The sequence below is a fragment of the Adiantum capillus-veneris genome, chromosome 10 (genome assembly GCF_014529385.1).
Source record: "Adiantum capillus-veneris isolate H3 chromosome 10, ASM1452938v2, whole genome shotgun sequence".
NCBI lineage: Eukaryota > Viridiplantae > Streptophyta > Polypodiopsida > Polypodiales > Pteridaceae > Adiantum > Adiantum capillus-veneris.
The window spans coordinates 1312473-1340225 of record NC_140940.1 but is presented as its reverse complement, the minus strand read 5'-3'; the positions used below and the strand labels follow the sequence as shown (position 1 = coordinate 1340225).

At 46.9% G+C, this 27753-nt stretch overlaps 2 protein-coding genes across 4 annotated transcripts in view; one reads left to right on the top strand and one right to left on the bottom strand.

The window, feature by feature from the left end:
* The window catches only part of LOC147448360 (Transducin/WD40 repeat-like superfamily protein), a 162824-nt gene that overhangs the window by 42727 nt on the left and 92344 nt on the right, over positions 1 to 27753 (top strand). Inside the window, exon 2 of one of the 3 annotated variants that reach the window (XM_086521001.1) lies at positions 19803 to 22562. In XM_086521001.1, coding sequence (XP_086377127.1) covers positions 19803 to 22562 — 2760 coding nt within the window. Of the gene's footprint in view, positions 1 to 19699; positions 22563 to 27753 lie in introns of all 3 variants that reach the window. The other 2 variants (XM_086521000.1, XM_086521002.1) reach the window with 2 other exon arrangements.
* LOC147448361 (uncharacterized) lies at positions 26549 to 27513 on the bottom strand. Its single transcript, XM_086522351.1, has 2 exons — positions 27497 to 27513; positions 26549 to 27410 (listed from the first exon to the last, which is right to left on the bottom strand). Exons 1-2 carry the CDS (start codon positions 27511 to 27513, stop codon positions 26549 to 26551), a joined length of 879 nt encoding a protein of 292 aa, XP_086378477.1.

The following is a 27753-nucleotide window of genomic DNA, read 5'->3' as shown; positions in this document are numbered from 1 at the left end:
TAGAGAGAATTGGCCCCAAACTTTGGCACCCCTTTCGGTATTTCTTTATATTGCATCAACACAGTACAAGCCGGTACTCCAGACTCTGCGCCTCCTCCCGGAAGCATGCCAGAGAACGAGCCCTAACCTCATTCAAAGGCCCTTGGCCTGAAAAGCAGCTACAGTGAAAAGCCTTCAAAACTCAAAAGCTTTTGGTCTAAAAACAATGCCAAAAAGCTGCCAGCGTGTTTTGCGGAATTTCGTACAATTGCCACGTCAATAGTCAGCGCAAAACGCTGAGCGTCCATACAGCTCCCACGTCATCGGTTTTTGCGCGAGTTTGTGTGTGGGTCCTGCTTTATTTTACTTCCTTTATGACACTGGGGCCCCATCGGACGGGGTCCCCATAAGTTGGTAGGACTTCTTCTTCTGTTACTTGTTCTTCTTAGGGTTTAGGCCCCTCGGCCGGCATCTGCAAGCTGGCTCCCTTCTTCAGGATTTTGACACGTCAGCAGTTTGTGACAATCAGATCCAACGTAGTTTGCAGATTCAGCCCGGAAAATGCAGTCAGATTCAGTGCGTCGTTGTTGCATCGTCGTCATCACCGTCGTCACCGACATAGAGTCAAAATTCAGCAGATAAAGATTTGCAGATTTCAGCCATTAGAGTTTTCAGATTTCATCCCGTCTCGTCGTCGTCCTCATTGTCGGCAAGTCCAAAGCATTGTAGAGATTTGTGCAATCAATAGTAGACCGCTCTCGCCATAGAGAGTGGGCCTTAGGAGGAGGGTTTGACAACATTCTGGTGTCGTATTCTTCTCTCTTTATCTCTCAGTCTTAGCACCTTCATTCACAGTGTTTATCCACTTTGTTTGTGTCCATTGCACTCTCTCACTAAAGGAACAAAAGGCTCTCCCTTCCGTAAGTAAAAGGAACCTTTGAGCACAGTTTAGAGCACGCATCTTGACCAAAGTTCAACATTCACTTCCACTGCACCTTACATTGGTATCAGAGCTTTGCCAGTGTTCCATATCACTCAAGGAAAGAACCACAATAATTTTTTTTTTGCTTGTTGCGGTCGTAATTAAGCCAAGTCCACTTGGGCGTGTCAATTCCTAATCGTGTTTTTGAAGAGTGACTGGAATCCCAAGAAAGAAGGGCTTGTCCAGCCTCCCCTTGTTTCTCTTTTCACTCATTGACAGCGGACCGTGCACTTAGCGGCCCCGGCCAATCGACGTGAGGTGGGAAAAAGCAACCTTGGTGTGAGCGCAAGGCCACCAAGGGGTGCGCAGGCGGGAAAGAGACGAGCTTGGGTGAAGAGAAGATCCTTCTCTAACACAGACTGCAAGCAAAAGAAGAACCTCAAGAACCGCAAGACCTCAAGACTGAAGAACCTCAAGACCCTCAAGAACCTCAAGAACCAAGAACCACAAGAACCCAAGTTCCTCGTGAACTTACGAACCCAAGACTTCAGTGTATGGTCATTATCCGAAGTGGAATGGATACTTTGGATGGAGGTGATGAGCATGGTAGTGGCGAAGAAGAATTTCCCCCACCAGGAGGTTTTTCTGACCCTCCCCCTTCCCCATCTACGCCAAGGATTGCACTAACTCTTATGGAGGCTTTTGACAAGATGATGATGGGCCGGAAGTTAGAACATGAAGAAAGAAAAGCAGAACGGGATCGCGAGCACAAAGAAAGAATGGTAGTCATAGAGCGTGTGTGTGAGCAAGCGCGCTCGACGGCCGAAGAAAGAATGGCAGCCCTAGAGCGTGAGCGCGAGCAAGCGCGCTTGGCGGCCAAAGAAAGAATGGCAGCCCTAGAGTGTGAGCGTGAGCAAGCGCGCTTGTCTGTCGAAGACAGAAGGGTAGCCTTGAAGCGTGAGCGTGAGCAAGCATGCTTGGCGGCCGCACAGAGAGACCAACACATGCAACAGTTGGTCCTACTTTTTTCTTATGTGCAGGCACAAATTGAAAAGAATTAGGAGATGGAGACTCTCTCAGACTCGTCTTCTCTAAAGCATGACACACATGATTTGCATGATAATGATAAGCATGATGAGTTGCATGATGATGATGTGATTATTCACAAGCATGATGATTTGCATGATAGTGATGTGATTGTTCACAAGGTTGATGGTTTAGTTGATACTTTGTCTAGTGAAGCTAACCTCATTGCAGATTCGATAGATCACGAAGAACGGATCTTGGCTCTCGAGTCGAGGTCCCAAGAACCCCCACAGGAAGTATTATGTGTTCGAATGATTAGTCAACACGCATTGTTCGATTGTTTCATTTGTGATGGTTTCCAGTATTTTAGTCACCGTCCTTATGTGATCCCTTTTCATAGACATGCCATATGGTATGATGAACACGATTTACTCATGACTGAGCACGGATGTATACGGATTATTCATGAAAAGATGAAATGTTTGCATTCAAGGAATTCATATTCCATGTCTCTTCCTTGGCATGACACAGTATCCGAAAGAGCATAAGAAGGATTGAGCATCAAGCATCGGCATTTCCATTATGATTTGCCACAATTGATAGATTTATATCAGAAAGACAAGTTTCGAATCCATTGTTTGCGTGTTTTTGATGAACAGTTTGGCACTCAGTCTATATGTTCATCTACATTGCATGCACAGTCTTTAAAGAAGACTAGAATTTTTCCAGTCACTTTACATGGAATGGGTATGTTCATGTTTTTGTGTTGGAAGTGGTTTCAGGAATTTTCATCCTCGAAGATTCTTGAAGAAGGTAGACGCATGACTATGGACGAAGTTGAAGCATTGAAGGAGCCACAAATGACTTTGTGGCTTTCGGCACAGCCCAGAGAAGAAAGCGTTGCAGACCTTTATGAAGTCCAAGTATCGCATGACCCACGTATCAGAGTGGGCCGGCAAAGAGTCCTTTCCATGATTCCAGACGCTGTTGGTGATCTTCCTCTACGCCCTACAGATCGGTACCAGTACCTCACTTTCAAAAGGAGGGATGTCACGTGCACATTTAACCCTATGTGTACGTGGACAAGCTACTTCATGACTAGGGTTAGGTTCAGTTCAGTTCAGTTAGCTTAGAAAGTGTTTTGGCACTTTTGTGAGTCTGTTCGCAGACGGTGCATGTCCAGACACTTAGAGTAGATGCATATCCTCTGGTTGCACACAGCATGACCATCAGATTTCAGTCAGAACCAATCAGGCGCATTTTTACAGTGCATAGACCTCTTTTTCCTATTTTAGCAAATTTTCACTTATTATTTTTAAGTGACTTTTGTTGGGAAACTGGGTAGGGCAATTTTGACAAGCATGTATATAAGAAACCTAGCACTAGCACTTTTGAGCAGAAGAGGCAGCAGGGACCTGACATCCACCAATGCACCTTCTCAAGCAAGACCCCCCCCGGCAAGAAGACTTAGCGTTTTCAGCCATCAACAAGAAGAGCTAGCGTTTTTCTTCCATTGCAGATCAGCCCTAGCATTTTGCATTTGTAGGACAATCGGCAACAGTAGGACGAGCAGAAGCCTAGCGTTTTTGCATCAGACCGCCACTCAGCCCTAGCGTTTTTGGTTTGCAGATCACCCTCGGCGTTCTGCAGATCCACGGCGACAGATTCAGCCATAGCCTCAGCGTTTTCAGTTTTCAGCAATCAGACAACGCAGAACAAGTCCCGAACTTGGCAGATCTCACCTTTCCGAAGCAGATCCTTGTTGCACGGTTAGATCCAGCGTAGTTTGCAGATTCAGCCCGGAAAACGCAGATTTCAGCATCTGCGTTTTCAGCGCGTCGTCGTTGCATCGTTGTCATCGCCGTCGTCACCGACATAGAGTCAGGATTCAGCAGATAAAGATTTGCAGATTTCAGCCATTAGCGTTTTCAGTTTTCAGCCCGTCTCGTCGTCGCGTCAGCAAGTCCAAAGCATTGTAGAGATTTGTGCAATCAATAGTAGACCGCTCTGGCCATAGAGAGTGGGGCCTTCGGAGGAGGGTTTGACAACATTCTGGTGTCGTATTCTTCTCTCTCTATCTCTCAGTCTTAGCACCTTCATTCACAGTGTTTATCCACTTTGTTTGTGTCCATTGCACTCTCTCACTAAAGGAACGGAAGGCTCTCCCTTCCGTAAGTAAAAGGAACCCTTGAGCACAGTTCGGAGCACTCATCTTGAGCAAAGTTCAACATTCACTTCCGTTGCACTTTACACACCTCCTCCCCCTCCCCCACCTCCACCCTCGCCTCCCACCCCTCCTCTCTCCCCGATGGGACCCAGAGACTCATCTCCCGACCCCTCCACTCCTCAAACGCAGGGTTCTGGATACGCTTCTGCCGCGAGGCGTTCTCTTGGTAATGCTTTTGCTGCGAGCCGTGTGGCTTGAGAGGGACAACCCCACTTGAGGCCCCCTTTCTTGGTGCAGGCCTCTCCCTTTCAAGCAGTCCCTCAAGGTTTGAGTAGCTTCGACATACGCAGACGCTGGGACTTCTTCGACTACAGCTTCACTCGATTTCTGGGTGATTCTTCTCCTGACCTGGAGGAGGCTAGCTTTCAAGTCCACGTCCTCTTTCTTGCAGCTAGAGACATTGAGGCTCTGGACAGAGCAGTGGGCTTCTCCTTTTCGCTGTATGGTAGGGATCTCAGAGTGGACCCAGCACACAGTCCTTGACTGGCTCCAAATTCAGGCTACTGAGTTCTCACATCACACAAGGGGCTTAGGGGTGACAGATCTGACGCAGACACTTTGGTCTCTGGCCAATTTCTCCTCCACTGGCTCTTGGCATGCGAATGCCGGGGTCCCACTGCCTCAAAGAAAGCGCCTGTCACTCTGTCACCCACCTGGGTCCACTGAGATGCATGTCGATGGAAAGCAAATTCATGGCGCCTCTCCTCTGTGCTGGCAGGCTTCTGGCGAGCTTGCTGCAACTGCTCCTCAAACCAGGGACTGTCTGGATGTTGCTCCTGCATCCTCTACAAGGAAGCAACGCCCTGTCAGAGTTGTTGCTGCTCCTCTGTTGCTGCAGCCAGGCGAGCCGAAGACTCCTGGAGAAATAGCCAACTAAGCTAAGCAAGTCCAGAGGCCACTCTGTCAGCAGGAGAGTCCGCAAGTCTAAGCCCTCTGTCCAAAGAGTCATCACTCGCTCTCTGAGCGCAGAGTCCAGCAAGACCCTCTCTGGGATGTGTAGCATCGTACTCCCCCTCCTCTGTCTGTCTGTCACTGTGAGGATCACAGATGCATGGTCCCAAAAAGAGGTCCCGGGTAGGACGCAAACTGACCCACCCGAGTCATAGAAATGGTCACTAGTGTAAAAGCGATCTATCCGAGATAGATTCACTCCTCCCACTCTACGGTCCGAACGAGAGAAGTCCACGCTGTCAGGTGGCCTCACAAAGCTGGAATGCTGGTACACATCTGAAACCCGCAGAGTCATACATAACCTCTCCCAAGATGCAACTCAACTCCATGTGCAGTAGTGTGCCTACCTCCAATCATGTTAGAGGGATCCTCGAACATGTTGAAGTCACCCCCAATGCACCATTGCTCTGCCTGCGGTAGAGACTCAACAATCTAAGACCAAAACTCTGCATGTGCATTCGCCACATTGGGCGCGTAGATGTTCAAGAAGCCCATGAGGCAACCCTGAACATAGTGATCCACTGAGCCCTGCCTGACACAATAATCCCTCTGCTCACAATGGCCTGCTGCAAAGAGTCCGCAATAGTCATACATACCCCACCCTGGATGCCTCCAGGTCCAAAAGCAGCTGACCAAAACGTCTCATATAGTCCACACAAAATCTGACCACATCGTCGAATGCGGCTCTCACAAAGATGATGCTCTTGTAGCATAAGAATGTCAATCTCACCACCCACAAGGCATCTCTGAAGCTCCTGACGCAGCCGACCCTCTTACGCTGAAACTGGGGCCCTCCTAATCCCTACACATTCCATGAGATGATTCTCATGGAGTCGGTGAGGCAAAACGTGCTGATAATGTTGACTTGGCAGTTGTACCGATTTTCGCAAAACGCGCTAGCAGATTTTGGGCATTGCTTTTCGGCCAGTTGCTTTTGATTTTGAAGCTTTTCACTGAACTTCTTTTCAGGCCAAGGGCCTTTAATTATGAGGCTAGGGCTCATTCTCTGGCATGCTTCCCGGAGAAGGTGTAGAGTCTGGAGTACCGGCTTGTACTGTGTTGATGCAATATAAAGAAATACCGAAAGGGGCGCCAAGGTTTGGGGCCAATACTCTCTGGGGTGGAATTCCGCCACTCTGTGTCGCATGTCATCTCTCTCTCTCAATTCAGTTGTTATTGAAGTGCTAAAAGTTTGTTCAGTTTGTTCTTTTCTGTTGGCACGTGGTGCCCGTCTTGTGAGAAGAAGCGTCTTCGAGGGGGCATTGTTTCCTTACAGAGGATGCAGGAGGACCATCCAGACAACCCATGGTTGGAAGAGCAAATGCAGTAGGCTAGGCAAGAGTTTACTAGCATTGAGGAGCGGTGCCATGAGTTTGCCTCCATCGACAGGCATCTCAGTGGACCCAAGTGGGTGACCGAGTTATTAGGGAGTTTATTGAGATAGTGGGGCCATGCCATGCGCACATCTGTGTTAGTTAGTATAGGAGACTTGACATATTAGTTGCTTCAGAGCATGAGGATATGCGTGCAGTTGCTACAGACTTCTACCGTGACCTGTTGTAAGTTGAGCCTCAGTCAGAGCGCCACGATGCATGCAGGGAGCGGTTTGGGCACAGATGCCTTGCCTTCTTATCGAGGAGATGCGACAAAGAGTTGAGCTTCCCCTCCAGCTAGAGGAGCTCCATGAGGCCCTCAAAGCATTTCCCAGTGGTAGTTGTCCAGGGGAGGATGGTTTGACCCCCAACGTTTTCTTGGAGTATTGGGACTTGCTTGGTTCAGATATTTGCAGCGCATTTCAGTACATTTTGCACACTGGCGAGATGCCTGACAGCATGAGTGAGGGTTTGATCTACTTGATTCCCGAGGAGGGAGGCTCCTTGGATGAGATTCGGTAGTGGCACTCCCCTCGTCCCCTGCCAAGAGCACCTGTAGTCAGCTCTCTACAGGTGCTCTTGGCAGGGGGACGAGGGGAGTGCTTCTTGCTCACGCGTTCGGTCGCCCTCTTGCCCCCTTCCTCTTTCTGTTCTATGCTGAGGCGATGAGCGGATTCTTGACTTCTCAGTAGGCTGGCCTGCATGGTCTTGAGCTCCCTATTAGGGTAGATGAGCTTCTTGATGCTGTGTTTGCCGACGACCCAACCTTGTACTTGGAGGACCAAGAGGCCAATTTGCACAGGTGTGAGCAAGCTCTTAAGGTGTTCTGCTGTGTGTCAGGCGCACTAATCAGTTGGAGGAAGAAAATTGCTTTTTGGGTTGTGAGTGCTCATACACCTGATTGGTCGCTAGGTGAGGGTTTCAGATGGATTCCCCCAGGGATTGCGGCTCGCTACTTGGGTTGTCAGGTTGGCCTGGACTTGTCTCTTGAGCAGCATTCTCCTATCCATCAGGAGGAAGTTGCTACATTGGCGTTCGGCATGGCTCTCTTTGGCAGGAAGAGTTGTAGTGGCCAACGAGGTGTTGTTGGCTACTATGTGTTACATTACATCTTGCTGGATCTTCTCCAGCTCCCGTATCAGCCAGTTAGAGAGGCTGATCAGGAGTTTTCTTTGGTCAGGGCGTGACACTTAGTTAGAGCGGGCCATGGCCTAGCAGGTGATCACTCTACCATGTTCTTAGGGGGGGTTGGGAATCATTGACCTAGCACAGCAGAGTAGAGCCCTTCTTGTGAAGTTTGTTGTCAGAGGACTGCTTCCAGGAGAGAAGCCCTGCAAGGAGTTGTTGCTTCATTGGCTTAGAGCTCGAGTGTCTCATGCAGGAGGCCCTTGGAGCCCTTCCATCAGGTGGATCTTTACAGAGATGGGCAGAGTTGGTTTGAGCAGGAGACTGGAGGATCGATTTGCTGCGAGCCTGCTTCGCTCTTGGGAGCAGCTGCAGAGTGGCCTGGAGCAGCATTAACCCACTTGCATGGAGGAGCGCTTTAGACAGCCCCTTGTTTGGAACCCCATGGTTAGCACTCAACGAGGCCACTTGGTTGGTAGTAGGCCACATGTTTCTTGGGGTCCCATGGCAGAGGGTCCACCACTCAGGTTTGCCAGAGGAGGTACAGAGCATCTAGCTACAGGGCATGAGAGGTGTGCAAAGCATGTGCTAGGACATCACAGAGGCTTTACAAGCTGAGTGGCTCACTCCTCTAAAGACAACAGCTCCGAGATAGATGGGGGCCTTCACGCAACTGGAGGTCCTCATTGCAGTTTGCGCTTGCTCAGAGTCCGCACCGTGCGTGTTCTTCGAGATCCAGGGCGAGGGTTGACTACACAGAGTCTCAATAGAGGCTTCACAGGTTGTAGAGTGCTATTTTCAGAGGATACGAGTAGTGGGCATCTGTGGGAGGATTTGTGTCACAGATCCTAACCCAGCAGATCTTGAGACAGGCCACTGGAGGCTTTGGGCTTGGGAGAGCTGCCCTCTGGCACGAGTGCAGTGGAACCCTGGAGAGTGGTTTTGGAGAGACCCCTTCTCTTCAGCCGACCACCCTGGGACTCTTTTCTTTGAGTACACTGTTTGACTGGGGCGTCGCATACTGGCAGCATAAAGAGAGGCTCGTCCTGCTGTAGCACTTCATTGGCAGGAGGAGGGTCTCACAGCTGAGTTCTTTTGGGCGCGGTTGTGGGACTCTAGACAGCCGAGGCGAGTCACTTTGTTCCAGTGGCTAGTTGCACACAAAGCTACAACAATGGAGAGCTTGCTGGTACATAGTGGTCTTTCGGCAGCCTGTGAAGTTTGCGACCATCCTTTGGAGAGTCAACGTCACTGTTTGTGGGACTGCCCCATGGCGTAGCAGGTTTGGCTTTGGGTTCTTCGACTGATGCCAACTCTTTCCACAACGTGTTAGTACACTTGGGGTGCTGCTGCTTGGTCCACCCTCATGGGACGTGCGTTCCAGTTTGAGCTATCTTCCACCAACAGGATGATAGTGATTCAGGGGGGTTGACCTACACTTCAACTGGCTACATAGCTTACCCCCAAGAGTGGTGCAGGGAGAGAGAGGTGTGTTGGGAGCTCGTTTGTGGTCTGCAACTCTGGTTCATTTGGCGGGCTCGTTGCTTCCGCATCTTTGAGGCTCGCCCTGTCCCACCGGCAAAGATAGTTCGTGACTTTTGGCTAGAGTTGATCCATACTCTTAGGGGTCAGTTCGAGAGACTTCAGGGCAGCTCCGATCGCATGCGGGAGTGCAGAGAGTCTTTCCTGCGTCTCTGGCGCCCAGGGCCCTTTTTCACCTTGGACCAGGATGTGCCCAAGTGGCACTACCGGCCACCTGTGTGGCTCTTCCCTCCTCCCATTTTGTGATTTAGCCTCATTGTACATATTTTGTTTTCTCACTGGGAGAGTCTCCCCATGTCTTTGATGTTGCCCTCTCTACTAGAGGTGGTTTGTAGCCCTATGGGCAACTTTATTAACTAATGGAAGGATCTTTTTCTCAGGGGGGCGGGGGGGGGGGGGGGGGGGGGGGGGGGGGGGGGGCGGGGAAGATGACGTAATGTATGAGAACGGTACAGGTGATGATTAAGGTGGAGCTGAGCCTCTTGAGGGGTGACATTGAAAAAGAGACGTATGCAAATGCGGAAACTTACAAAAAAGCTATGTATGCAGATACGAGGAAAGAATTGGACAAAGAGATGCTTAGTATGCGTGACGACAAGTACACATCATTGAAGGCCGAAATGCAGATCATTGTGAGGGTAGAGGGTTTCCAAGCCCGTGGGAAACTCCCCTTATGGCATGCAAGCAGGCTCAATTAAAAGTGGAGTTTGCATGGTTAAAAGCTCTTTATAGCTGTAAGGTTTTTTACAAAATATATACAATATAAAGCGTTGCTGTGTCGACTCCTCTCTCGCTCTCTTTCTCGTTCTTTGCACCTGCACCCGTCTCCAAGCTCGCCATGGCCCTACGACTCCATCATCCCTAGCCTCAAAGCCTTACATTGGTATCAGAGCCCAGGAGGGTGTTGACTTGCTAGAGCACAGGAACCATCTCAATACGCTGTCGTTTTGTGGCACTGACAAGACCTAGATGCAGTTGCAAGAGGTCAGCTAGGTTGCAGAGCATTTCAGAACGTTGTCTGACAACAGCTTGGCGACGGCATATCAACACACACTAAGCATAAGCGGTGGTGCTCTGTCTGCATTAAGGGTTCCAAAAGGCTACTATCTTTGGCACGTCTTGCAGGGCAATTACTTGAACTTGGTAGTACTTGAGCATCGCTAAACGTTGTCTACAGCGGGCATAGCTAGTCGATGTGCAACATATTAAAACGCCCTTAGCAGAGGTTGTTCAACGGCATTCCAAAACGCTCTCAAAGCCTGTTGAAGGTGCAACAAATCAAACTTAGCAAGCAAAGGGTTTGCCAAGAGGTGATATGATCTTAATTTGGATAGTCGACATTGACAATACTCGGCAACGACATAGACGAAGCAGTCACACAAAGAAATACACATATGCAGATCAATTCGAGGGATTTTCAACCGATTGAGACCCAAATGCTTTGAATATCATGGGTATTTTGCATATCAATTTAAACAAAGCACCTCTTTCGGACACGTATGCCATATACGTCAATTTAGTGGTTTTTCTTGTTAATCGAATACATCTAGCAATGAAGCTAGTGAAGACGCTTCCAACTGTTTGCCAACACATGAAGGTCTACTTTCAAAATGCAATACAAGATTTCACAAACTATGTTTGCTAGTTTAGTGTCATAGATTTGTCATCTTTTATCTATTGTCAAAACCATCATACACTTTTCAGTCAAAGCCTTGTTTTCTCTAATTAGATGTCAAATATTGCCATGATAAACAATTTGTACTGGTTATAGACACTGCCACACATAATTGGTAAGACCTCCCAAAAACATTTGTTCTCAGCCCATTTTTGTCCCGCTTCGTGTGAGGTTACTAGGTACACCTTAAACCCAAGGTTTGGCAGTGAACCAAAAACTCCACTTATTGGTAGCTAATTTTTCAACCTACACCCTATTTGCTCAAGGGGGGGTTCACTATCATAGCACCAGGTTATGGATACACCAAAATCCTTGGTTGTGAGAGAACCTAAAACTCACGGTTGACGAGTACACCAAAAACTCGAGGTATCATGAGAGTGGTCTGTCTAGTTCGGGCTTGAGGGGGGATTGTTGGGTTTTCAAGCCCATGGGAAACTCCCCTTATGGCATGCAAGCAGGCTCAATTAAAAGTGGAGTTTGCATGGTTAAAATCTCTTTATAGCTGTAAGGTTTTTTACAAAAATATATACAATACAAAGCATTGTTGTGTCGACTCCTGCTCTCTCGCTCTCTTTCTCGTTCTTTGCACCTGCACCCGTCTTCAAGCTCGCCATGGCCCTACGACTCCATCTTCCCTAGCCTCAAAGCCTAACAGAAAAGATTAGAGGATGCACTTGCTATGTTTGAATCTTGGAAATAAAAAATGGAAGAACGCATGAATGAAAAGGATGCAGTGATTGAAGCACTTGAGGGAGACCTTGCAGCTTGCAAAAATACCCCTGCAAAGGAGGCAGAAAATCAACCCTCAATGATCAAGGAGCTTGAAAGCATTAAGGAGCAGGTAAAAACTCTACGAGAAGAGAAATAGCAAAAGGCACGAACAATCTCTTCATGGGCGGAGCACCTATTCAAAACACAAGAGATGGTTGATAAAGCTGAGAAGTGGATCGAGGACGCAAAGAAAGGAAAAGATAAGATGCCTGAAGCCCCTACCCCAATGGGCCTGGGCCCGATTGTAAAGTCCTGAATAGAGGGTATGAAACTGGGCTGAGCCAAAACATAATCCACTATGCTGGCCCCATGTCTATGAGGAAAGCAAGTGAACCCATCGACGTTGGAAATGTGTGGAGGCCATTCAAGATGGCCAGTTCATGTATAGTCCCCAAATCTATCAGATATCCCCCATATCCAGTGTGCTCTTCATCTTGAGAACACCTGGCCAATCCCATATCATTAACATCCAATTCTCTCAACATTTCCTCCGAGGTATCGTAGAAAGCTGTTAGAGACTGGCTCGCCCTAGCATTAAAGTCTCTCAGGAGAATGACATCTCCATCCCTAGAGAACTCCCATATGTCCTCATCCAATATCATGTAGGGTGACTCCATAATGAGATGTGCTAGGGGCAAAATAGCATATTGCAATGTAGAGTCGTCTCTCTGTCTCCGCTCTCACTCTGACCCACATATATCTGGCTTGCTCATCTCTTCGAACGAAATGAATGAGAGGTTGAAACTCCTCATCGAATAGGACTGCCACACCTCCTTACCCCCGTCCTGGCGTTGATCTCACATCCTGCCTACAAGTAGTCTCCCAAATGTATCCCATCACTCCAGGTAATGTGCCGCCAGGAGTCTGATGCGTTTCCAAGTAAAAGGTAATGTCTCTTCCTTAAAGCTATCCTCAAATGCGCCTACATCTAGCCTCATTGATCCATTACAATTCCATGCTGCCATTTTAAGGTTGGTCCCATAGGTCTCGCACCGCCATGCGGTGCGTTTTTCCAACACCACTACTCTCCCTTCCCTGTAGAAAGCAATTTTCCCTTTCTCCCTCGCCGTCTTGATCTCTGGCATCAGCTCTTGCATGTGTGCTACCTGTGTTAGAGTGAGGTCATCACCCAAAAATATCCCAGTTTGCTTGAGTGTTGGTCTCTTCTTCAGGAATTCCTTCCTAGCTTCCAGTGTAGGGAAACGTATAACGAGTGCTCTTTCCTTGGACCTTCCTTTCTCATCACTTCCCTTCTTGCCAACTCTCCAAGCACCTGTGTGTGTGGGTTCAAAAATACCCATGCGCGTCAAAAGCTCTTGCACCTCTTCGTCAACTTTTCTTGTGTCGTTGAGACCTATAACACGCACATGAAGGGCTCTAGTCTTTCTCTTTTGCTCCTCCTCAATTGTCATATTGATGATAGTCGATGTTGGTGTGTAGATCAGCTCTCCTCACATTTACCGTCTCATTCTAGTTCAACATAGCTCGACTAGCACAGACACCTACGCATACCCGACACACTTTTACTTCAGAGACTGATTCTGTCTACATAGATGGTATCTCCTACACTATTTGGCATGTGTGTGGATGAGGTTGTTGACTACATTGAGAGGGATGGTGATAGAGGAGCACAGTTGGCAGGGACATGGATCCCACTATTGTTATATGCTAATGATATTGTGCCGATTTCCGACTCCCCGAAGGAGATGCATCGTCATTTAGATGCTTTGTACACATTTGCCCACGATAGTGGATTGTGTGTTAATCTTGGGAAAACCAAGGTTATGGTGTTTAACACCACACCACAGTGAGTCAAGAGGTCAGTGCCATACTTTTACGTATGGCTAGGAGACGGTGGAGTATACAGATGCATACACCTATCTTGGGGTAGTCTTTAGTGTACTGGCATTTTCATTGATAGCAGCGGAGACTAGATTGATGAGAGCTTATGCAACCTTGAGAGGTTTGGAGAAGATGTGTTGGCAGGTGAGTTTCAGGAACCTCGAACAAAGTTGTGGCTTACTGACACTCTAGTGGCTTCAGCTATGCTCTATGGGGTTCAGATTTGGGGGCCCTCTGTCAAGAGGACGTGACGATTGCTAACTTGAGTTGTTGGTTTCTTTTCGATGATTTTTGTTTAATTTTTGGGACCCTCTTTTTGAAGTTGCAAATGACCGGACATTGCGTGGCTAGTGTGAAACGGCCGACGGTCGAGAGTTTCACCCGCAGTCGAGAAGGGCAGGTCACCACGAGTTGGTTGGGCTAATCGGCACTGGAATTCGAGCAGTAAAAGGGTGTCTAGGCTCAGTTTAAAGTCATTTAGGCCCCTCGCGACACTTATAAGTTGGTGGTACTAGGAAATTAACTCAAAAGAGGCAAACTGGACACATGGCGGCTCTAGATGCATCTGCCAGATTTGCATGAAGAGGGGGCATCCAAATTGAGAGAGGGGGCTGATTTGACTTGCAGTGTGTGCTAGAGTGTGAGTAGTGGGTGCAGGTGCTCACAGCTTTAATGGAAAGCTTGCCTTCTCCCTTGCTCTATGTAGCGCGACGATTTGCTCTCGTGCATCTCTCTCCCCCCTTTGCACATATGGTAATGCCCCACTAGTTGGGCTTCTCAGTTAACCATGTACAATTTTGGGGGTTTTATGCGCATTTGCCAAGGCAGGAGCCTTTTGTACAGGAACTGGATTAGCTAATTGCTAATCCCCTTCAGGTACGCACAGTTCCATCGCGAAGGAATGCGAAAATGGAGAGTTTGCTCGCATGAAAACTCGTCCGATTTGAAAGGGAACTGTCCCATTGCATGCGAGAGCACCTGAGACGTGCGTGGGCGTGCTCGCTCCGTTTGAAACGGTCCAAAACAGAGAATTACAGCCTGCTGTGTTTTTCTGCAGGTTTAGGGTTTCGCACCTAAACTGCAGGGAATCGCTAGGGGAGCCTCGGAAAGGCCTTGGGATGCGTGTACGGGGAAGTAGGCACCTAAAAGTGGCAAAACAGAAAATTACAGCGTGCTGAAATTGACCTGCAGCTCACTGGAAAGCTTCCATACTGCAAGGGAAAGTGTCCTTGACGTGTACTTTTGACCTACAGGAATATTTGCGCCGTTATGTTGGCGAAATTGGGTCACAAACCTGCAATTACAGCCATGGACAGGTTTCGACAGCTTGGTGAGGGCTATGTGCAAGGGGTCGGATTGTTTATTTGTTAGGGGAGCCTCGAGAAAGCATTGGGTGCTTGTACAGGACAATTTAGAGAGATTTCCTGCGAGGAATCTCGTTTAATTCAAGGGACAAGTGACCCTATAGGTGTGAGAGCTCGAGGGCTACCCTGAAAAGTGATCGGCACGTGGATCGGAGCCCAAAACAGAGAATTCAGCGAGCTGCAATTTCTCGCCAGGTTTTGCAAAGAGCTCTAAATTGCGTGGAAAATCAATGTTTGCTTGGGATTTTGTCTGTGGAGACTTCTACTGTGGTTATATTGCCAAAAACGGGTTGGAGTAGAGGAATTTCAGCCCGATAAAAGTGGGACAGCTTGTAGAAGTTTACAGGTTTCTCTCAAGTATAATAAGAATAAAGAAATACCGAAAGAGACGACAATCTTTGGGGCCAACAGGGTGTTGTTGTCTGCTTGGTAGCGCTCTAGCTGCCAGGCCGTGGTATATCTTTAAGTGTTGAATTCCAATCACAGGCTTATTCGTGAAGTTCCTTTGTGTCCTAAAGTCTAAAATAAAGAATTTCGGGTGAAAGCCAAAGCCTACCGCCCCATGGGCCGGTTCAGTGGACCACCAGTGTCACGTGACACATCCCAACCCTATGTGTCCGTGGACAAGCTACACCACAGCAGGGTTCAGTCAGTTCAGTCAAGTCTAGATTAGTAGTGATCAGGCACTTTTGTGAGTCTATCCGTAGACTGTGCATGCCCAGTCACTTAGCATAGATGCATATCCTCTGGTTGCACACAGCATGATCATCGGAATTCCCATCAGAATCCATTAGCATCAGTTAGGGGAATTTTCCAGTGCATTTAGCCTATTTTCCTATTTATTGGTATTTTCACTTATTATTTTTAAGTGACTTTCCAACAAAAGTAGGTAGGGCAATTTTGCTAAGTTAATATATAAGCAAACCCAAGTTAGCACTTTCTGGCAGAAGAGGCAGCAGGAGCTTCCCGTTCAACAGGCAACTTCTCAGCAGTACCCCCCCTCATGACCTCCATCGCCATACCTCCCCCTTCTTCACCGTTTTCACAGATCTCCCATCGCCTTCCAGTTTCCCCTTTGTGGCGATAGTACCCGGCGGTTCAGCCCAAGGCCTAGCGTTTTGGCTTGCCAAAAACGCCACCATATCAGCCAGCATTTTTCTCACAAAAAATGCGAGCCTAACAGAGCAGACCTCAACGTTTTTGTTTCCAGCTCTCAGCATTTTTGATCCGCAGATTTCAGCTTTGAAGAGAACGCAGTTTTCAGCCATGACACAGTAGCAGATTTCCCCTAAGAAGGTTGCAGATGATCCCCCAACTTTAGCCATAAAAACGCAGCCAAAACAGTCATTTTCAGCCACCAAAACAGTCCCCGAATTCAGCGATTAGAAGCCTACAGATTTCAGCCATCGAGTCGTCGTCGTCATCACCGTCGTCGTCATCGGCACAGTCCCATTGCATCAGTCCATTGCATAGGCATTGTACACCTTTGTGCAATCAAAGTAGACCACTCTCGCCGATGAGAGTGGGGCCTTCGGAGGAGGGTTTTACAACCTCTCGGGTGTCGTATCTCTTCTCTCTCCTTCTCTCAGTCTCATTCACTTGCACGCACAATATCCACTCACTTTGTTCGTGACCATAGCACTCTACAAGACGGAAAGCTCTCTCTTTCCCTAAGAACTAAAAGGAACCTTGAGCAATAAAGATCACTAATCTTGAGAAAATACAACATTCATTCCGCTGCACCTAACAACCAGGGCAGATCTGGTAGCACTGATGGATGGAGATGTATAGAGAGGCATGTAGTCTCTATGATCTCTCGGATGATTCGGGCTAAGGCCTCAATGCCACATGAGATTATTCGAGCTGAGCTAAGTGCCCCCCCCCTCGTAGTTGAGGCCCTTACTAAATCAGTTTCCGTTATGCATAATTTATGGGACCTTCCCAGAGACAGATATGCTCGGCTAGCCCTCGAGTCATCCCGATAGCTAGCGCTACAAGGGGACACAACATGTTGGTATGGGCAGATGACATCACGGTTTCAGTAACATGGCTTCAGCATGGATAGACTACCTCCATTCTAGTACTCCTTGGATGCACCCTCCCTTTCTCTCACGGATAGAGACACTAGACTTATATGTCAGGATTTGATTCAACTAGATACTAGAAGCACATGGATACAGCTGGTACAAGAGTTGGGCACGAAGATGGCTTCCTATAGAGAGCATCTTTTCCAACTAAGAGAGGATGGATATGTGATCAGACCGGCCTATATGGACACTTATTTATCCGAAGGGATACGATGTGATATTGGTTAGATGCGCACATCATCGCATCAGCTAGAGATTGAGACTAGCAGATTTAGGAGAGTACCAATAGAAGCTAGGATACGCCAGTTGTGTCATTTAGAGCCAGAGACAGAGTTACATCACATTTGTCACTGTCCGGTATACCATGAGATACGAGGCCGCTTTCACTGTCTATTCAGAGAGGGGTTTGGACCGTTGGCTGGAGTCCTGAGATATCAGGATCAAAGATGCCTCGGGTTGTTTTTGCTAGAGTTGCGCAGACACAGGGAAAGTCTCTTGAGGACGCCAGGTAGTGGGAGACATTCACAGAGGGAGATCACTGACTTCTTTAGAGCAAGGACTCAGCTGTCGGATGAGCATGCTTCACAGTAGACTTCAGAGCCCACTTCTACCAGAGGTATATTAGTGGACAGAGCCACTGAGCTCGAGAGAGTGAGACGGCCACGTTCAAGGGGGCGACCATGACATCGACGGAGGCTCCACTAGAGAATCATGACTATTTTAGCATGAGATGGGAGATGCCCAGTACGACTATTTACAGAGGCGGACATTGGCGAAGCTCTTTAGCGACTGATGCAATACTTTCTCAGACAATGCCCAATGCCAGGCATCCTCGGGCATGGATGACGATGATTATTATTTGTAGTCTGACGATTTGAGTCTTTTTACTTTTGGTCTTTCACTTTACTTCATTTTATTTTTCTAGCCAGACATTGGATTTGATCCTTAAGGATTGTATCAGCTTGGTCTCATAGGTCATTTTGGCCGTTTGAAGATGTTTAATATAACATTTCATTTCTCTCTCTATCACTCACAGCACTTTTTTCTCACAGTTTTCCATTCTCTCTTGTTTTGGTGCATTGCACAATCTCTCATTAAGTAAGGGGGTCTCTCTCTCCCCTTTAGTGATGATGATGCTTGGTAAAGGTGCTTGTGCGGTGAGGCTATGTCCGAATGCAAAAATGCTGGGGTTGCGGCTGATGATGGGCTGAATTCGGCAAGAATCTGCTGCGGGATGCGGGTTTTGCGGCGAGGTTAGGGCTGATTTCTGGCTGAAAAGGCTGATGCTGCTGGCTGAAAATGCTGATGCCAGGCTGCAAAAACACTAGTACTGCTGGTCCTTGAGAGTCTCTTCTTCACTGTTCCTCTCGCTAACTCTGGTGCACAAAGGCTTGCATTTATACTTGCTAAGAACTGGGTCGGGTAGCCTCCAAGAAAACCCCACGATTTGCGAATTCCAAGGGTCATTTTGATTAATAAAATTGCCTACTAAGGGTTGGTTCACGCGTAGTTTAGGAAAATGGTTCCATGCGGTGAAAATGCTTTTATGCTGAAATGCTGGACTGTGCAAGACAAGGTATGCAACTATGACCTGCCTGGGCATGCACGTCCTGCTAGAGGTTCACAAAGTGCCAGGCTAGATCCTAAGCTAGACGGAGACTGACGCTAGACTGTAGCAAAAGCTTGTCCACGTGGCGCAAGTGCAGTGGGCACGTGACACTTTGAGTATAGTCTAGATTGCCCTGCACTTGAGCTCCGCTGATGAGGCCTGAACATGATCATCAGAGCTGACATAGTGAGTCTGGACATAGAGATGACTTGGATCAAATCCATTCTTCCCCATGTCACAATGATGGCATGCTACCATGGTGACTTTCTCCAGCTCTCTCCTGATGGCTTCATTATTCGGCTGAGCTATATGGATACTCAGCTCTCAGATGGTGTAGGAACATCTATTGGGAAAATCTGCACGATCACATCAGCTGAGGATAGAGACCAGCCGATGGGAGGGTATAAAGGCAGAGGATAGACTGTCGGACAGACATTTTGCGAGAGAGGAGATCTCATCAGCCAGACCCACCTACGTCGAGCATGACTATAGATTTCTTTATGATTATCACTCCATAGCCGAGTATGAGTGTTGCCAATGACATGGGAGCTTCATCGACACTAATAGGATACACCATCAGAAGCCTTCATTATTGAGAGGAGTCACGTGTGATAGGGCACTTTCCCACAGTTGAGTGAAATGTCCATGTCTACCAAGGAGAAGACCCAGACACCTCCATTTCCATGGTTCAGGACTATTATTGAGCGCCATAGGAGGAGGATGCCATAGGATCTCAGCCACATAGGGTACACCTTCTGATGAGTGCAATACCATATTGAGATAACACATTTCTGTGATAACTTGTATATTGTATAGTATGGATGCATTCCTTGGATAGACTTTAGCTTTAGGTTTGTTTTTTATTGCTCTAAGAAGGGAGAGAATATCATCAGTATATGTACTATTTTTGTCTCTCAGGCCACATTGCCTTTGGAGACGTTACTTCAGTCTTTCTTTCATTTCATTTCTCTCTAGCTATCGCAAGTTGTTTGTACCCCTTTGGTCTCATAATTAATTTTTCCCTTGTTCAACTGTTGAAAATACATTCCATTTTTAATCCCATACGTTTTAAGAGTTCTTGCAGTTTTCTGTACGGTAGGCATCAATGAAAATTGGGGGTTTTTATATGCGTTTTAAAAGCTTCACTATTGCAGTGGCTTCTACAAGTTTTTATGATTTCAGCCATTCTGTTACAAATGAATGCAGGCATGGGGTTCCCTTCATAATGGTGTATTATCCAACTTTGTTTTCGTAAAAGGTGGGAGAGTCTTCATGGACCCTCACGCAACTGTCTTTGGATGCATAGCAGGACTTGTTGCCGATGGCTTTGCTTTCTGGACATACAGCTAGCATTGTTTCTCTTGTAACATGTGGACTGGATGAGATGAAAAGAACTGGGAGTTATGCAACTCCCATTTCAATGATGAACCGAGAGTTTTGTGAACCTAATGCTTGTGAGCTCATAGTGAGTGTATGCTGTGATGGATGGCTCTGTGTATGGGACTGCTTGACAAGGCGATGCAGGCGGCGACGAAAATTGCCTCCGTGGGTAGGTAGTCCAAATAGCATGACACCACTACTTGGAACCAAGCGTTATGTAGCAATCGCTTGTGATGGGTGCAATACAGGTTCTTCCAGGATTAATGGTACTGATGAGGCAGATAATAACATGAAGAAGCTGGTCGATAATGCAAGGACAATGGCTTGGGAGAATTTTGGCAGCACAAACATCACTGTTGTGATTGTAGATACATCAGTGCTTGGGGTGGTCCGAGTTGTATGTACTGGTCTATTTGGTCTTGCAACAGTAAGGGCAATTGCTGCAGTGCCAGACGCTGATTCTCTGCACAAAATTATCATCTCTGATCCTGCTGGGCACATACAGATGTGGGAAGTATCCCTGGAAGGTGAAGAAATGGTTAGGGCGGCTGCAGGTGAGCCAGACAAACATGTGACTGTATTGCCGCTCCAAGACAAAACAGATTTTGGTGTGGATGCGAAGACTGTTTGCTTTTCATCAAATGGCTCATATCTATTACTGGTATTTGGTACAAAATGGGTGATTGTTTCAACACAGGATCAAAGTGTTGTGCATCAGTGCTCAAAAGGAGAGAGCAAGCATGGGAATGCTGAGTGGACTGGGGGCCTCTTTTTCCTGGAAAGTGGTATTCCTGGATGTATGTTGTTGATTTGGGATGCAAATGGAGGTGCAACTGTTTTTACACTAAAGACAACGTCTGAGAGACTGGCTACAGAGGAAGTCTGCTGGATACCTCCCTATCAAACAGATCACAAGCTGCTGTTTTGTTTCAAGTACCACCAGTTCTTCAACTCATTATTATGTGTCGCATGTGGGCACATTTCTTTACCAACACCAGATGTTTCGGTTAGATTATGGTTGCTACCCAGAAGTTTTATGCGTTTTTCAGGCATGCACACTACTAACCACATCGACAATGGTGTCTTAGGAAAGCAGGTGAGCTGCACGTTGTATGCTCATGGAAATTTAAGAACCCCTTGGGCGAACCTTGCATCTTCATGTGTGATTTCAGGAGAATCAGCTGATAAGAAAGGAATGCATGTGCACAACTTGCATGAAGAATCAGTGAGTTGCTCCTTTGGAACTGAATGGGTCACAGCATCCATGGTCCTAGTCAATGAGGCTGCTATTCCCAGGGCTTTGGTGCTAGGCTTTAGCAATGGAGTCATTAAACTGATTTGTTTTCAAACTTCATTGCAAGAGGGGGAGAGAGGTTTGCTTGTCGACAATGGCATAACTCAGGACCTATATAAACACTCTGGGCCAATTACATGCCTTGCAGAGCACAAAATGTCAATCGCATCAAGTGGCACACACAAATATCTTTTGTCTGGTGGCATGGATTGTTTGACATGTATATGGAATTTGACAAATGGGGGTCAACTTTTGATGACTCTCCATCATCATGTAACCCCTGTCCATCAAATATTACTGCCACCACCAGGTACATACACGCCTTGGGCAAACTGTTTCATCACAGTTGGAAAAGATGGCTGTATTGCATTAATCTCACTGGAGACTTTACAAGGTGAACGGATGTTTGTAGGACATCCTGGACAACCCAAGCAAATAGCCTGGGACGGTATCAGGGGCTATCTTTCTTGTTTGTGCTCTAGTATTTCAACTCCATTGAATGGAATTGATGTTTTGTTTATGTGGGACATGAAATCGGGTGCTCTTGAACGCATTCTTCGAGGGCCTGCTGCACATTCTATGTACACCAATTTTGCACAGCAGCTTCAAGGAAGCACACTTGCCAATGGATTGTCTAAAATTCAGGCTTCTTCTACCTCATCACTTTTGCATGCAGAGGTAGATCCTGCTCTTACACAAGCTGCAGATAACTCTCAGACCTTAGGTCCTAACTTGAGAAGAAAAACAGAGGGTGACACTATTCCAGTTTCGAACTCTAAGCAAAGCACCGATGAGAAGATTCTCAGGCATGAGATCTCTTCCAGTAGAATGATTGGAGGTTTGGAAAAATTATCTTCCAGACTGAGTCAGGCTCTGAACCAGGGGACAAAAGCATCATGGTCAGAAGCCAAGGACAGCAGTTTTGGCATCCCTCTTGAAAGCTCAAGTCGAAATCTTTTTCATAAACAGCCACCCATCAAAGGTGCATCCCCCATTGCAGGTGCTGTGGCGTTACAATTTGATCTGTTTACTCTCATGGCTCCAGACTTAGGACGCATGGGAAAAAGTGAAAGAGAAAGTGAGCATTCAAAAGTGCAGGCTGGTAATAAGGTAAGTGGGTACTCCAGAAGTGAAGACACAATATTGTTGGATGAGTCTCTGGCACTGAAGCCAATTAAATCAGAAATTGCAAGCTCATTGGGATCAACAGAGGGTTGTTTGCTGCGTTCAAGCTTAGCCTTTTTGCATCTATGGGGAGCAGACAAGGACCTTGACAAATGCCTTCGAGAGGAGTGGCAGATCGTGGAACCTTCGAGTGTCCATACTGCCGCCGGTTTTGGTGGAGACAAAGGTGCAACTACTTTGTTGCTGCCAGGATGGGAATCTACATTTGAGGTATCATTTGTCCAACTTAGGATTTCTTTGTTTTAATGCCGTGCAAGGTTTGAGCATCTTGTCAATGGGTCTATTCTTAGGTGTTAAGACACAAATTATAGGTTTGTTTCATCATTTGATTAATCAATTAAGAGAACACAAATTGTTTTGGTTGATAGAACATGTAACACTTATTAAAAACAAGAATCAATTTGTGAATGTAGAAATATTAGAAAGAATCTGAGATATGGGCCCGCATGTGTCCCCATTTATACTGATCATATTGCATGTTGCAGAAGATAGAGTATGTGAATCAAATTTTTATGGTTGCCTGCACTGAGCAAATGTGTCCAAAGGTGGCTACACTCTCTTACTGGCAAGTTACTAATAGCTGATCAAATATCCAAAAAATGTGCTCGTAGCTGCAGGACTTTTGCATGAAAACTAGCATGCTTATATTTCCAGAAGTATCAGTGAAATTCCCATATGTGTGAGTGAGGTATTGTAGCTTTATATGTGCGACTTGCAAGGCAAGCTCGGGGCCATGATGGTTGGATTGTACATAGATAAGCTAGCAGATTCATATACAGAGAGGGCGATAGGGGCCAGTCCCTTGCAGATTTATCCATGGCACAGGTGTTGTATGCTGGTAATGTGGTACTGGTGTCAAATACACCTCAGGAATTACAGTGCCATGTAAATGCCTGTGGAGTGCACACCTCAGAAGCTACAGTGCCATATAAATGCCCGTGGGAGTTTTGCAGTGCTGAGTTTCAATAAAGCGAAGGTCAGGGTCTTCTCATTTACAAAGAGGGTGATAGAGGATAAATGTGTGGTTGCCAAGGTCAGTGAGTAGGTTACCAGTTCATGTAGGAATCATGTACACATAGGCTTGGTGTTCCATGTGGACATACTACTATGACTCAAAGCTATTCCATAGAGTAGGCAAACCTACAGGAAAATGTCAGGGCACCCTTGTGAGCCTGTCAGCAAGACTTCTATGTCCGGACAAATCCATTAAATAATTAGAATGTTGGGTATGGGCTATGTCCCATGACCCTTGGAGTGAGAACCAACTCCAGTCATACCATCATCTAAGCCCATTAATTAGCCATTATGGAGGCAAGAAGCGTGTGTACACAATATTCTTGTGTGAGGTGGGATCCATGTCAGTTATGCCTACAAAAAAGGACTTTGTAATCTCTTTTCAATGCATAATCAAGTCATTAGAGTTAAGAGTGATAGGTAGAGGGGGTGGACCAGAGAGGCTATCACTCCACCGTTGGAGTGTAACAAAGATGTCTGCTCTTGAACAAGCTAGAGGGTTCAAGGTTCACTTTTGGGGAAAAGAAAAAAGAGAGTTTTCTCAGGCATTCTCTCATTCGGATGTTGTACCCCCTCCTTCTATGGAGCCTAGTTGCATGTTATGTGACACTTCCTCAATAAATCTGGAAGAGATGATATCCGTCTTCCTATGTCGACACAGTATTGGAAGAGATTTCCACATCTTGTATTTGATACAATTGTTCATATTAGGAGATATGAGGGATTGAAAAACAAGGTGTTGCCTTGTTTCTTTCATTGCATATGTAAGTTCTGGATATTTCCTCTAATGATTTTTGTACTTTGATCTTGGGGCATGTGCTCTCAAGGTATTTATTAATGGAACATGTTTCCAGTTGTGTGTGTCTGTGAGAGAAAAATGAAATGAAATGAAATGTTATATTAACGTCTTCAAAAGGCCAAAATGACCTATGAGACCAAAAAGTTACAACTGGTGCATCTGATATCATGTCTGAGTACGAAACTAAAAGAACTAAACACTAGGAACACTGAGGAAGGAAATAAATCTGAAGCTAATTCGGGATTGAGACGAGATACAGGGGGAGGGGTTGGTGGGTTGAGATGAAATCCCTCATCGGCCGTTGTCGAATCTCATCAACCTCCTCCATGGTCAGTACTCTAGTTGGGTGTCCTGCATGTCGAGCTAGAGTGAACTATATCTTCTGTTGCAGCCTTCGTCGATGGTGGGAGACCCCCCCGAGGTCGTGGGCGTCTGGATTTGCCTAGCTCAGTGGCTCGATCAAGCAGCGTATGTATGGGATCTCCCCAGGGACAGATACACTCGGCTCGCCCTGCAGTCATCTCGACAACTAGCTCTACAAGGCGATACAGCATGTTGGTATGGACAGATGACAGCATGGTTTCAGTCACATGGTTTCAACATGGATAGATTGCCTCCGTTTCAATACTCCCTGGATGAGAGAGAGAGAGAGAGAGAGAGAGAGAGAGAGAGAGAGAGAGAGAGAGAGAGAGAGAGAGAAATGAAATGAAATGAAATGTTATATTAACGTCTTCAAAAGGCCAAAGTGACATATGAGACCAGAAAGTTACAATTCGGTGTATCTGATACAAAGTCAGATTAACAAAATAAATTAAACTAGGATAACAAAATATAAATATTGCGGGATCCTAAACTAAGCATTACAATGTGAAGACAATATGGGAGGGGAGTAGAGATCCATCTTCATCTGCACTCTGGACGACGCAAGAGTATGGCTTGAATCCTTTGCCATAGTCTCCTTCGAAATTGTGTAGCTCCTCTCCTCCCTCGGGGTCGTCTAGATCTCCCTAGCTCCAATGCTCGGTCTATGAGAATGCCAGTAGTACGGGTAGACCTCTCCACCGTCCCTGGTTGCTCCTCCGTCTGTTCTTCTGGGTGTACAGTATCTAGTGTAAAGAAATCTGTGATCGTCTCTGGGGATGTCTCTCTTCAACTCTCCTCAGTAAGGTTTCTCTATGCTTGTGTATCTCAAGTAGATAAAGCCCAAGACATCTTTGATCCTCATAACTCATTACCCTAGATAGAGGCCCAAAACCTTCTCTGAATAGACAGTGAAAACGACCTCGTATCTCATAGTACAGTGTGCAATGACATATGTAATGTACTTCTGTCTCTGGCTCTAGATGGCATAAGCGGCATATTCTGTTATTTGCTGGTGTCCCTCTGAATCTGTCAGTCTCAATCTCGAGCTGATGTGAGGACGTGCGTATCTGGCCAATGGCACAACGCAAACCATGCGAAAGATGCGTGTCCATATAGCTAGGTCGAATCACAAACCCATCCCCCGTGAGGTGGAGAAGATGCTCTCTATAGAAGGCCATCTTTGTGCCCAACTCTTGTAACGGCTCTATCCATGTCCTCCTCGTGTCCAGCTGGATCAAATCCTGACGGATGAGTCTATTAATCTCAACCCGTGTCAGAGACCTCATGGGTGCCTGAAGAGAGTATTGAAAAGGAGGCATTATCCCCCAAATTACCTCTATGGGCACCCCCATCTCTTGCAGTCTGCGCATCAATCGAGCCCTTGGTACCATGTCAAATGCTTTGCGAAAATCCACAAAGCTACAATAGATCCGTCTCCCATGTGCTCTGCCCTCCTCAATGATGGCCCTGAGTGTCAGAATATGATCAAGAGTGGAGAAACCCCTCCTGAAGCCGGCTTGACCCTTTGCTCGTACACCCTCGCCCTCTGCCCATCTACTCAAGTGTTGCTCCAGAATAGATGCATACAATCGTGCCAATGTGTGTCCAACCATAATAGTGCGGTAATTCCTAGGCTCTGTAGGGTCACCAGCCTTGAAGATGGGCACAATATTAGACAACCTCCATGTCTCAGGTAATCCCTCACACATGGCACGATTGAACAACACTGCGAGAACCTCCATCAGCATATCCTTGGCATGTATAAAGTGCTCCGCTACTAGACCGTCATGATCATATGCCTTCCCGGTCCTCATCCTGTCGATGGCCCTTTGTACCATCTCCGGTATAAAGAAAGTGCTTGTAGCTGGGCAAGGCTTGGTAGGGTCAGGAAGGGGTTCTTGTCCCGGAACCGTATATAGTGATGTCGCATATTGGCCCCACACATCAGGTGAAGTAATCATTGGGGGGGGGGGGGGGGGGAGAGTGCTCATAAAAGAGTCGCCATGCCTCTCCTGAGTCCCTACCCAAGAACATCTGATATAAGTCTCGCTCCATCTGAGCTAGGTAAGCTCGATTCTTCCGTCGCACAAGGCGTCGGAAAGCAATCCGAGTGTCTGTAAGTGGTGACTCCTAACAGAAGATCTCTCTGAAGCTGGGCTCTCATCTCTCTGCATTCCTCATCATACCAACTATTCTGGGGCATGCTCCCAGAATGTCGTCTCTTACCCGGCTGAGTGTGTGGGTATGCCACTGATGCAGCCCCATGCAATGTCTCAGTCAGTAGATTGGTGCACTCCTCCACTGAGAGGCCTGTACCATTTGTGCCAGCTGTGCCTTCCAATAGACGGTCCCAGATCTCCTCTGTATAAACGAAATCAGTCTCTGGTGTAAATGTATAGCGGATGTGTGACCTGCCTCCTGGTGTCTGGGTTGTACTATACTGAAATTTAACGGACAGTGTCAAGAGAGCATGATCTACTGCTATGCCCACTGGCCTGGCTCCCACTGTGAAATCCTGAATGCAGGGGATAAAGCTTGGTTGTGTCATAACATAATCCACTGTACTGGCCCCATGTCTGTGTGGAAAGCATGTGAAACCGGCTGCTTCGGGAAATCGCTGTAAGCCATTAAGTATGGCTAATCCATGTGTAGTCGTCATTTCCATGAGGTATCTTCCATCTTCCGTCTGCTCTCTATCATCTGAGCATCTGTCCAGTCCCAGCTCACCCACATTCATCTCTTTGAGCATCTCATCTGAAGTGTCGTAGAAGACTGTCTGCGAGTTGCCAGTTCGGGCATTAAAGTCCCCTAGGAGAATGATATCACCATCCCTAGAAAACTCCCATATGTCATCATCTAGAATAAAGAAAGGTGACTGCCCTCTGGATGCAGCATGCATGGATGTACTGGGAGGAAAGTAACATATAGCAATATATAGGAATCGACCTGTGTCAGCTCTCAGTCTCACCCACATATATCTAGCATGATCATCTCTTCGTACAATATGCAGTAATGGTTGTAGTTCCTCTCTAAATAGCACTGCTACTTCTCCTGAACCTCTGCTCCCATGCTCAGATCTCGCATTTGTCCTGTGAGCTGTCTCCCATCTGTAACCCATCACCTGTGGCATTACCTGTCCAGGGGCTTGATGAGTCTCTGAATATCCTTGTCTTTGAAACTATCCTCAAATGCACCCACGTCCAGTCTCATAGACGCATTACAATT